This window comes from Camelus dromedarius, chromosome 10 (genome assembly GCF_036321535.1).
Source record: "Camelus dromedarius isolate mCamDro1 chromosome 10, mCamDro1.pat, whole genome shotgun sequence".
Classification (NCBI taxonomy): domain Eukaryota; kingdom Metazoa; phylum Chordata; class Mammalia; order Artiodactyla; family Camelidae; genus Camelus; species Camelus dromedarius.
Genome location: NC_087445.1, coordinates 76,164,336 through 76,175,542, shown reverse-complemented (window position 1 = coordinate 76,175,542; position 11,207 = coordinate 76,164,336). Strand labels below are relative to the sequence as shown.

General features: G+C 62.6%; 1 protein-coding gene across 2 annotated transcripts; it reads left to right on the top strand.

Moving 5' to 3' along the window:
• Positions 1–877: 877 nt before the first annotated feature.
• On the top strand, positions 878–10,048 carry LHX3 (LIM homeobox 3). 2 transcript variants are annotated; one of them, XM_064490690.1, is made up of 6 exons: positions 878–1,109; positions 5,353–5,524; positions 6,161–6,363; positions 7,085–7,236; positions 7,334–7,505; positions 8,503–10,048. In XM_064490690.1, exons 1-6 carry the CDS (start codon positions 1,022–1,024, stop codon positions 8,919–8,921), a joined length of 1,206 nt encoding a protein of 401 aa, XP_064346760.1. In that variant the 5' UTR covers positions 878–1,021; the 3' UTR covers positions 8,922–10,048. The 2 variants fall into 2 exon arrangements, with proteins under 2 accessions (XP_064346760.1, XP_031305438.2); XM_031449578.2 differs by lacking the exon at positions 878–1,109 and adding an exon at positions 2,980–3,177.
• The last annotated feature ends 1,159 nt before the right edge of the window (positions 10,049–11,207 follow it).

Here is an 11,207-nt window from a genome sequence, read left to right as displayed (position 1 = left end):
CTAAGGACCCCCAGGTGAAGTGGGCCACCAGCCCACACTCAGTTCCAGACATCAGCTTTTACTGGGCGCAGTTCTCCTAGGCCACACCTCTGCCACCAGATCTGACTGCCCCAGTATTGCAGTCGGCTGCCACGTGTGCCTTGTGTCTGTGGCTTCACCCTAACAACTGTTTGCTGTAGTTCCTGTGAATTCACCTTCCTAGCTGGGCTGGGTCTAGGCCCCTCCCTCAGAGAGGGCACAGGCAGCCCCTGGTGTGTCAAATGGACAGGGTACTGAGTGACCAGTGGGCACCCTGCCCACCAGCCCCAGTCTGTGTGGTGCTGGTGTTGGTGTGAATCTCACTGTCTGGTAACCCCTGGCATCCAGGGTCTTGGAGCTCATGGCCAAGTTTGTGTAGTTTCTATTGGGATTGCCCCAGGTGCCTGTCCTCCTGGCTGCCCTAGCGGGGTGGGAGAGGGGTTGTGGCCTGAAATCTGGGTGAGGGGGAATGTTGTGTTGGGGAGTTTGTGAATGTAGAAAGTTCCTCAGGCCAGAAGCAAAAGTTAAACGCGGCAGCACCTGGAGCCAGAACCTGGGCTGGAGGCCAGTGGGGCTGGAGAGCCCGTGGCCTGGACGCTGCCTTCTGGGAGGCTGGGAGCAGGAAAGAGCTGGAAAGGCAGGGTGGAGCACCCGCTTGGGGCGAATCCCCAGCCTTAGGGCAAGCCTGGAGCTCAGGGCGGAGCCGCCCGAAGCTGCCCGCCCAGGCGTTAGGGCGGGGAGGTGGGGGGTGGGGAGGTAGCGGGGGAGCTGAGGACGGCGGGCGGGGCGGGGGCGGTGGGCGGCCACGCGCCTTCTTCAGCACCGCGGACAACGCCCGGCACAGAGGCTCCGGCATCTAGCCACGCGGCGCGGACAGGGACACGGGCGGCCCCAACACGACAGGGCCCTCGGGGAGCTCCAAGCCCTCCCGGGGCAGCAGAGGAGGAGGGGTGGGGGGGACGCTGCCCGAGCCACTTGGGCCCTGCCCAGCCCTGCAGCTGCGATGCTGCTGGAAACGGATCTCGAGGGCAACCGCGATCGGCCTGGGGTTCCCGCAGCTGCCGCTGTCTGCACCTTTGGCGAGACTAGGGGTAAGAGCCCCGCGCGCCCTGTAGCCTTCAGCCTGGGCAGGAGGACACCGAGGGGAAAAACGGCAGGGGAGGCAGAGATGAACAGAGGGACAGCTGGAGGAAGGGGTGCAGCGCACACAAGGCAGAGGGGGAATGAGTCTGGAGAGACCTTCAGTGGGACATGAGAGACAGGAACAGGGGCACGGGGAGGCAAGGCTGGCAGATCCCATAGTGGGCACAGGGCCTGGAGCTTCCTGCGGTGGTTCAGGAAGCCTGGACTTGCACTAAAGTGTCTGTGGTTTTTTGTGGAAAACAGAAGGGACCTTGTAGCACTTCTAGTGGGGAGAGGATGGGACAGAGCGAGGTCTGCCGAGTAAATCCAGAGACCCCATGCCCCTCAGCTCCCACACAGCCCAGCTCCAGCCTCCCCAGCCGACCCAACTACACAGCACTGAGACCCCTGGGTTGGGTCTCCTGCTTAAACTGCCCTCCCCAAGGGCCATTTGAGTGCCAGGGACGTTGGGAAATAATGGAGGCATTGTTGGCGGGTCGGCCAGATGCTGAGCGCGTGGGCCCGCCTGCCGCTTCCCCAGTCAGACCACACATGGCTCATTTCGGGAAGGCCTCTGCAGCAGCTGACACTCAACGGCCGGCACCCCAATGCACCCAACACACACTCAGCTCCCGGCTTGTACATCCTTGCCCTATCGTTCTAGGGAACAGGTGTAGTGCAAAGTGAAGGGGCAGGTGCTGGCCTCATGGGCCTTTGCTCCAACTGTGAGACACTGGGTCTGCTTGGAGCTGGGAGGATCTGTGCTTTTCCTGCCCGGGTCCTTCCAGGCTGGCCTCTGAGTTAAAGTGTACAGACCAGGAGACTAAAGGCCAGGCAGAGGCAGGGAGAAGGTGGAGCTTTCCTGCAGGGTCCCTGGTAGAGCAACCCGGAGGATAACCTGCTAGTCTCCCAATACTTCCCGGGGTCCTTGCTCTCGCCTTGCCAGGGGCCCACACTGCTGTGTCCTGAGTGACTGCAGGCAACTGGCGTGGCCTGTGGTCAGGTGCTGTATGCCCTCTGTGGCAAGTACATCTCTACATGCAAGGATGGTGGGTTCCTGCAAGCTCACCTGTTTGGACTGGGGGCAGGGTATGGGAAAATCAGGCATGGGAGCTTCCTCCTGTGCTAGCAGGGGGTGCTGGGCGGGGGGTGGAGGGAAGTAAGAGTTGATCCCGGCTTTCCTAACTACATCCCTCCTGACCTGGAGTCTTGACTGCGTCCTGGAGTCCGAGCCTTGGACAGTGACTCGCCTTCCTTCTCTATGCCTGTTCTGGGCTGCAGTTCCAAGGCTGGGGCCCAGAAGCTGCTCAGAGCTGGAAGGGCTAAGGTCGTGTCCAGCTCCTGGTGGCTTCGCTGTTAGCCCTTGGGCACCACACTCACCCTCTCTGGGTCTCAGTTCGCCCTCGTGCAAATAGACATTGTGACCAAGTCTCCAAGTTCCGGCTCTCGAGCCAGAGCCTCAGCGGCGGCAGGACCCGACTCCCTCCCTGATCCTCTTCCTAGGACCCCAAGCCTACCCGCGCGCGTACACGCCCCGGCTCGGGTCTCAGGCCAAAGCCAGCGCTAGGGCAGAAAGCTTCGGGCCCCAGTCAAGCGCCCGCGGGCAGCTCTGGCCCGGCTCCTCCCCTGCCAGTCTCTGCCCTCGGGCCGGGTACTCGAGGTGGCGTCTGGGGACCGCCGTTCTCTGCGCCAAGGCGCTCAGAGCCGGCGGACACTCCCGGCGCGTCTCGGCGACCCCGGCCCCGCCCCGCCCGCGGCCCCGCCCCCTGGCCGCCCCGCCTCCGCGCGGCCTGAGGCTTCGGGCCCCTGGGCGGCCCGCGGGCGCAGCGCCCAGCAGCCCCGGGAGTCGTTCAGACGCCGATCCAGGGCCATTGAGGCCGTGGTCTTGCCGGGCCCCTAGAAAGTTCAGGGACGGAGAGCCGCGGCGCCGGGCGGCGGGACCCATGGAGGCGCGCGGGGAGCTGGGCCCTGGCCGGGAGTCGGCGGGCGGCGACCTGCTGCTGGCGCTACTGGCGCGGAGGGAGGACCTGCGCCGAGGTGGGTGCCAGGACCGAGCAGCTGCACTCGGGAGGGCGGACACCGTGGAGACCCGGAGGTCCTCGCTCCTTTCCCAGACTGGTCACGGAGGCGGCGGGAGCCAGGAGATGCGGGAGGGAGTGGGTGCAAGGGCGCCAGAGCAGCGCTGGTATCACTCAGGCTGGGAGGGCCCTCCAGGACCCAGGACGGGTTTAGGAAATCCTCTCCAGAAGAAGGTACAGAGAGCAACCATGGGTCCCAGTGACTACGGGGTAGGAGGGCTCCCCAAGAAGGCTACCTGCACCCAGACCCTCCACATTTTTCCAGGGGAAGAGAGTCAGATGCAGGGGCCAGTGTGGAGCTGGACCCTGGCCGTAGATCCCCCCTAGCTGGGGTCTCGGTGTCTGCACTCACATGCACCTGCTCTGTTGGCCCACTCAGGGCTGCTCCTCAGGACCCTTCTACAAGAAAGCCCCCAACTTCCTGGTAGCATCATTCTCGCCCCAGCGCCTTGGCTCCCTGTGAACGGGGACGGTTTTCTGCGGGCTTCCAAGCAGGTGGGACTTACAGGATGGAGATGGAAGTGGCCCTGGAGTTGTGGGGAGCAGCAGGGATGGAGCAGGTGGGAAAGGGGTTACATCCAGGCTGTGGGGTCCCATTCGTCTCCTACTTATTTATTTATTTCCCGACGGTTCCTGGGAGGGGTGGCCACAGGGGCTGGGAGGAAAGGGTGGGAGGGCGGAGAGAGGGAGGGGCGGCGGTCTTGAAGCCACCGGCTCAGGAGAGCCAGCGGGGATCGGAGGGCCAACGGGAGGTTCTGCTGGGCCCCGCCAGCGCTGAGGGTAGGAGACCTCACCAAGGCTGGAGTCGCCATGCAGCGTAAGGCCCGGGTCGCCAGGGCTTCGCGGGAGCGCTAGGGGCTCGGCGGGAGCGGCTTTTGCCCAACGCGGGCTCCGGGGGTAGCGCGGCCAAGGCGCTGTCCGGGCCGCGGTGCTGAATTCGCGCTGCGCGGACCGTCCAGCCACCAACTCTGAGCCGGGTGTCCTCGCCGCCCTGCCATCGTTGCCCACGATGCGGGTCCAGGGCACTCGGCGAATCCCCAGACTCCGCACCCGGGGCCGAGGTTTTGCCCCATGCGGGATCCTTTCCTTCCCGTGTTTCCCGGGGCTTCGGGAGGGAGGCCGATCCAGTTTCTCTCAGCCTCGGGCTGAAGGAAGTCCCTCTTCCACCCTTCCACCCATTGTCAGGCTGGCCTGGGGCCAGAGGGGTTCGCTGCCAGCGAGGTGAGCACGGTGAGGTGGTGCGATATTTGTGTAGGTTCCAGCTCCTTCTCATGGCTCCCTTCTCTCCAGAGTTACCTTTTCTAAATTAACAAGGAGTTCTCACCCCATGAGCATCCTGTAAAGCCCCTCATGGACCTGTGTCTCCTGAAGGCAACCGTTGTATTTCCCCAGCCTGGTTTCTTTCCCTGGAGTCCTGCAGTCCCAGGGAGCAGAACCAGTGGGAACCCAAGTGTCTCTGTGGGGAGGGCAAACTGCCTACTGTGTGTCCGGGCATCCATGTTTGAGCACGAGGACAGAGGGTCTATGTGTCCAGTCCATTCGCAAGTACTCTCACAGCCGTCCAAACTCAGGGAGGGCATCAGTTTTTACTTTGGTGGCCTGCAGACAGGGCCATGGGACTGGGCAGCCACACCTACAAGGAGTCTCTAGCCACCATGATGCTTAATTGTGCAAGTAATGAGAGCAATTGGGTGGTGGATGCCCCACAACCTGCATGTGCCTGGCCTCCGGTGATGGAAAGGGGCTGTTGTCCACCCCAGCCTCTGAGAGAGCCCCTGGGGGGAAGCGGCTCATTTGAGCTCAACATGCACCCTTCGTGCACTGGAAACATGTTGCAATTGATGGTATCTGGCTTAATGGGGTGGCCTGGGCACCTTCCTGTTCAGGGCCATTTTTCTAAACCTATTTCAGTTGTCCTGAATTTTAGCTGCAGGCCAGGCTGTGGACTACTGTACCATGCACTTTCCGAACTTGGGGACCTAGGCAGTCAGTGGTTCAAGTCCGCTGAAAAGAAGGTGTGCAGGGAAGGGGGTCTCCTGAGCAGCCCTGGTCCATGGAGCTGGGGTGGGAAGGTGAATTCGAGGCCTCTTGCTCTGTGTGGTTCCCATGACCACGGTGGCTCCTCCGCCTGCAGAGATCCCGCTGTGTGCCGGCTGTGACCAGCACATCCTGGACCGATTCATCCTCAAGGCTCTGGACCGCCACTGGCACAGCAAGTGCCTCAAGTGCAGCGACTGCCACACGCCGCTGGCCGAGCGCTGCTTCAGCCGCGGAGAGAGCGTTTACTGCAAGGACGACTTCTTCAAGTGAGCTGGGCAGCCCAGCTGCCTGGGAGGGAAGGGTCCGCCAGGCGCAAGGGAAGCAGAGAACGGGCTCTCCTGAGGGACTCCCTAGACCCCCACAATAACCCACTCTGGAGCCCTGAAAGCCCCATCTCCTGATCCCCTCCTGTCCTCCAGGCAGGGTACCCTGGAGCCTCTCCTCTGGCAGCTGGGTTGGCACATTAACAGTTTTTTAAGTAATTAATTTTGTGAATTATTGAAGCAGTCGTTAAGAAGATAACCCCAAATTTGTAGAACTCTATTGGACTTACTCCCTCTTCATTTTGGTCTTGTTTTTGTCCTTAATGCTGGGGACAAGGTGCCTCCCCCGGATAGGCTTCTGGGGTCTGAGGGACCTGTACCATGGTCTGGCTGTACCCGTCTGGATTCAGCTTCCCGATCCAGCACAGAGGCCGGCTGTACTCCCCAGGGCCTCCGGATCCCCTTCTCAGTAGTTCGTGTGGCTCTGCTGCGGCTGCCCGGCAGGTGACCAGGGGCAGGGCCAGGCAAGCCTCCCTCCAGGAACCGTTCTGTGCGGCGGCACCGCGCTAGCTGCTCTCCGACCCGCTCGGGGCGAAGGAGCCGAGCGCCGCGCTGAGCCGCGCCCTGTGCGTCCCGCAGGCGCTTCGGGACCAAGTGCGCCGCGTGCCAGCTGGGCATCCCGCCCACGCAGGTGGTGCGCCGCGCCCAGGACTTCGTGTACCACCTGCACTGCTTCGCCTGCGTCGTGTGCAAGCGGCAACTGGCCACGGGCGACGAGTTCTACCTCATGGAGGACAGCCGACTCGTGTGCAAGGCAGACTACGAGACCGCCAAGCAGCGAGGTCAGTGGGAGGAGGCGACGGTCACCGGGGTTGGCCTGGGCAAAGCCCACCCTCCCCTTTCCTCGTCTGCAAAGTGGGGCTAAGGCCAGTCCGGGTCGGGCGCGGAGGGATCCTCACCTCCAGCGCCCTCCGCGAAGTGCTCACTAAGGGGGAGAGAATTTAGCTTCTCCCCTCCTGACTGGGGCGGTGGGGGCAGGCCCACCCCCAGGCGTCGCAGCCGGAGGAGTTGGCAGGGACAAGGAGCAGAGCCGCTTTGGGGAAGTGGGGGTCTGGGGTCTTAGCAGCCGCCTCACTCGGGAGCGCAGGGCGGTCAGTCTGAATTACGTGGATTATCACTCGGTTCTGAATTATTGTCCTAAATCCTTGACCGTGAAGATCCATCCCTACCCACACCCTTAGAACGAAGAGGAACCCTGGGGGAGGTGGGGCGGCGCTTGTCAGTGGAGGGCCGAGGCTGGCGGCGCCTGAGTCCGGGTCCGGGTCCGCGGGTCTCTATCGAAGGCCGCTGCGGAGCCGCCCCTCGCCGGGCCCGGGCGCTCCCACCGCGTTTTCTCCATCGCTCCCAGCGCCCACGTCCCGCGTCCCGTCTCTGTCCTCCGGGGCCCCCCGGGAGGTCGTTGCGGGGGCGTCATTAGGGGCCCCGACGTCCGTGCCCAGAGAGGGTGGGACCGCTGGGCGGCCGAAGGAGCAGGCCCAGCCTCACGGCTTCCCTGCGGTGCAGAGGCCGAGGCCACGGCCAAGCGGCCGCGCACGACCATCACGGCCAAGCAGCTGGAGACGCTGAAGAGCGCCTACAACACCTCGCCGAAGCCGGCGCGCCACGTGCGCGAGCAGCTGTCGTCCGAGACCGGCCTGGACATGCGCGTCGTGCAGGTCAGCGCCCCGGCGCGCCCGCCCGCCCTGCGAGCCCTGGCCAGCGCGGGCGGTCCCCGTTCCGGAGCGGCGGCCACTCACCCGCCCCCGCCCGCAGGTGTGGTTCCAGAACCGCCGGGCCAAGGAGAAGAGGCTCAAGAAGGACGCCGGCCGGCAGCGCTGGGGCCAGTATTTCCGTAACATGAAGCGCGCCCGTGGCGGCTCTAAGTCGGACAAGGACAGTGTCCAGGAGGAGGGACAGGACAGCGATGCTGAGGTCTCCTTCACTGGTACGGCGGGCGGGGGCGGCAGCCTCGCTCTCGTCGCCCTGAGCGGCAGCCCCGGAGTTGGGAGGAACGTTGGGTTGAGCAGTTGCAGGGAGCCTAGAAATCTGCATATCCTAGGTACTGGCCTCTTTAGCTTCACTTATAAAACATTCATTTATAGACCCTGTGGTTTGGCCACTCAGGACCACTGACCTTCTTCTGGATGGGGCCAGAACCCCTGTGACGCGAGGGCCTGTCCCTCAGCAGGCTTTGCCATGGAGGGAGGGTCTGGACCCTGTCTTTGGACCCTGGCATCTGCAGAGATTTTTTAGGGAAGTGGCAGCACAGTTTCCAAGTGATGGAAAGTCCTAGATGCTTGGAGCTGGGGAGGCCACACTCCTCTGTGGAACCTGATCATCTCATTCACCCAAACCAGGGGGACCTCACCCCACCTTTTTTTTTTTAACAAACCTCTTCTGTTTATTAAGTATCTGCGTGATCTTGTCTCATCCTCACAATCCGAGAAGGTATATATTTTTATTTATTCATTTATTTAACAGAGATACTGGGGATTGAACCCAGGATCTTGTGCATGCTAAGCATGTGCTCTACCTCTGAGCTATACCCACCCCTCCATGATGTCCATCCTCAGAGAGTTTGCACAAGAGACTCTTTGGCTGCATTGTGACTTTGGGCTACTCACCCATCCTCTCTGGGTCTCAATTAACTTGTCTGCAACATTGGGGTGATGGTACCTGTGCTAGCCCTCCCAAGGCAGCCTTGGGATCATAGCGGGCTCTGACTGCACCAGGGAAGCCCAGCATTCCTTAGGTATTGGGTGGGGCTGAGCTGAACACACTCAGGGGTGGAGGGGTGAGGGCAGAGGGCAAGTTCTAAGAGCAGAAGAGACTTGGGCTGACCTGTTGTGTGATGTGGGGCAGGTCACCCCTGCAGGGGCACTGTGGGGGGCTAGAGGTAGTGGAGGGTGGGCACTGAGCAGTGCCTTCTGCTTCCACTGCAGATGAGCCATCCATGGCTGAAATGGGCCCTGCCAACGGCCTCTACGGCAGCCTGGGAGAGCCTGCCCCGGCCTTGGGCCGGAACTCCGGGGCCCCGGGCAGCTTCCCGCTGGAGCATGGAGGCCTTGCCGGCCCGGAGCAGTACCGAGAGCTGCGCTCTGGCAGCCCCTATGGCGTCCCCCCATCACCTGCTGCCCTGCAGAGCATCCCTGGCCCCCAGCCCCTCCTCTCCAGCCTGGTATACCCTGATGCCAGCCTGGGGCTCGTGCAAGCGGGAGCCCCAGGTGGGCCCCCACCCATGAGGGTGCTGGCGGGGAACGGACCCAGCTCTGACCTATCCACGGGGAGCAGCGGGGGCTACCCCGACTTCCCTGCCAGCCCCGCCTCCTGGCTAGACGAGGTGGACCACACTCAGTTCTGACTGCACCCCGGCTCCTACGAACACCGGACATGAGGGGTCTGGGCAGCAGTGCTGTCCCTGGCTGGGTGGTCTGGAGCCGAGCTCTCCTCTCCCAAAGCCCTGGACCTCTGAAGGATGTGGTGCCACTGGCGGGGGACAGGATGAGGACTCAGGGAGAGCTCGCGTCTGCGGAGTGTCCAACCGGGCAGCCCCTCCCTCAGGCAGAGGGACCCTCCCGGCTCCGGTCTGTGTGGCTCCTCCTTCTCCGACAGGGGCCGGCCCACCTGGTGTCGGCCCAGCAAGCCTTGTTTCTTAAGCAGATTTCTCCCTTTCTTGACCGATTAACTGAGAGCTTGCTGCTGTTTCCAGACAGGAAATGCTAGGAGGAGGCTAGGCTTCTGCTCTGTTGCTGCTGGGGCCTCTCCCCAGCCCAGACCAGCGCAGCCCTCAGGCTGGGAGATGCTTCAATTTCTAAAATTGAAACTAACACTAATTGTGCTTTCATTTCCCAGGCTCCATATGTCTGATTTCTGCAGCCCTCCACCCCCTGACTTTAGGTCAGAGTTGGGCCTCCTCTGTCCAGGCAGGAGGCAGCAGTGGGGAGGCCACACCTGTCTTTCCCGGCTCTTCCGGGGGCCTCCCTGCCACCACCTCCCACCTTCCCCAGGAGCCTCCTCACCACTCTCCCCGGGGCTCTTCGCTGCCCTGGGGAGGAGCCGGGCTCTCTAAGCCCATCAGGAGCTCCCTTGCAGCCCAGACGAGGTTTTTGTCCCTGCCCCACCCACCCAGTCACAGCTGCCCCCAGGCCCTCAGCGTCCAGGCTGGGCCCCGCCCACCAATTTCGGTTGCCAAACAGCCTCCAGCTCCCCGTCTCCTAGCAGAGTGGGCTCGGACTGCATGCCGACTGCCCTGCCGAGCTGGAGGGTTGGACGACTTGCTGAAGAAGGCCTGAGCAGGGCTCCTCTGAGCTGCCCTGCCTCCTCTGCAGGGTGCTTTGCTGCGGCAGGCCAGGGACACAAAGGCCGGCTGCGTATGAATCCGAGTTACCCCTCAAGTCTGCATTCCAAGCTACCTGTTGGTTTTGTGAACATTCTGTCTTTTATTTATTCTCTAACCATCGGTTCTTTCCCAGACTTCAATAAATTTGTCAGTTATAGTCGATGGAAGGCCCATGTCTTTCCTGAGGCTGTGGGGGGGGGGGCTGAGGTGGGGGACAGTGCTCTGAAAGCCGGGAGGCCACGTTTGAGTAGCTGTTGGCTCCTTGCCAGGGATGGCACCTGGTGTGAGTTGGGGCCCCTCTGTCCCTGGATCTTGGTCAGACTTCTGAGCACTGGAAGGAGATGTGGGAGAACAGCCCGTCCCCCCAGGGCAGAGGGGCTGGGCCTTCCCACTCCATCCCTGAGAGAGGCGGGTGCTGGGGCGGCCAGGTGACATGGCGGAGCAAAACTGCTCACAGCTTGTTACTGGCATCAGCAGGGGGAGGGGGACTGCTGGAGTCAACTGGCCTAGAGATTCTTGGAACATGATCACGGGGGTCTCTCCAACTTGGATTCCAGTCCCAGCCATCTGCTAACTTGCTGTGTGACCCTGGGCAAATGACCTGCCCCCTCTGAGCCTTGCTTTCCTCCTGTGAAGTGGAGACAATGGTGACGCTGATGGGAGGTCCTCTCCACCTGAGGTCTACCCTACCCACCTCCTCACTGAGGACCCCTGGCCTCCTGGGGTTCAGGCTTCCGCCCGCTGAGAGTGGACCTGGAAGAGGGAGCCTGGCTTGGGCGGTGGGGAGGCATAAGAGGAGACGCATTTGGGGCCCCCCAGGCCAGCCATGAGGGCTCACCGAGGGCAGAGGCCTGGCTCTCCTGTTCTGCACTGGACAACGGGGCACTGAGGTGGGTGGGAAAACACATCCAGGAGAGAGAGAAGCTGGGTACCCGATCGGAGCAGAGGGTGAAGGATGTATTAAGGGTCCCCTATGTGGGAAAGGAGGAGAGGGAGCTTCCCAGATGTCCCAGGGAAGCCCTAGGGGGTTTGGTCAAGTTGTGCCCCAGCCCTACTGGCCCCAGCAGGGACAGCTCCCGCACAAATGCCTGCTTCCCCCCCCCCCCCCGGACTCTGAGCATGTGGCCCCACCAGAAGGAATGTTGCTGGGGTCTCATATCTAATGGGGCAGAGGCATAACAGGTCGAGGAAAGGGGAGGCCCTCAGAAGAAAGGAGGTGGGAGAAGGGCTCCCAGTGCCCTTGTCTGGGGAGCGCCCAGGGAAGAGCTGGCACTTGTGATGAGCAGAAGTGGGGCCGGGTGGCGCAGA

Excerpts from the sequence above, each read along its gene's own strand:
- LHX3 (XM_031449578.2), top strand. The coding sequence starts at position 3,084 with ATGGAGGCGCGCGGGGAGCTGGGCCCTGGCCGGGAGTCGGCGGGCGGC. Across the intron at positions 3,178-5,352 it reads GAGGGAGGACCTGCGCCGAG|AGATCCCGCTGTGTGCCGGC; the intron begins GTGGGTGCCAGG and ends CTCCGCCTGCAG. Across the intron at positions 7,237-7,333 it reads TGGACATGCGCGTCGTGCAG|GTGTGGTTCCAGAACCGCCG; the intron begins GTCAGCGCCCCG and ends CCCCGCCCGCAG.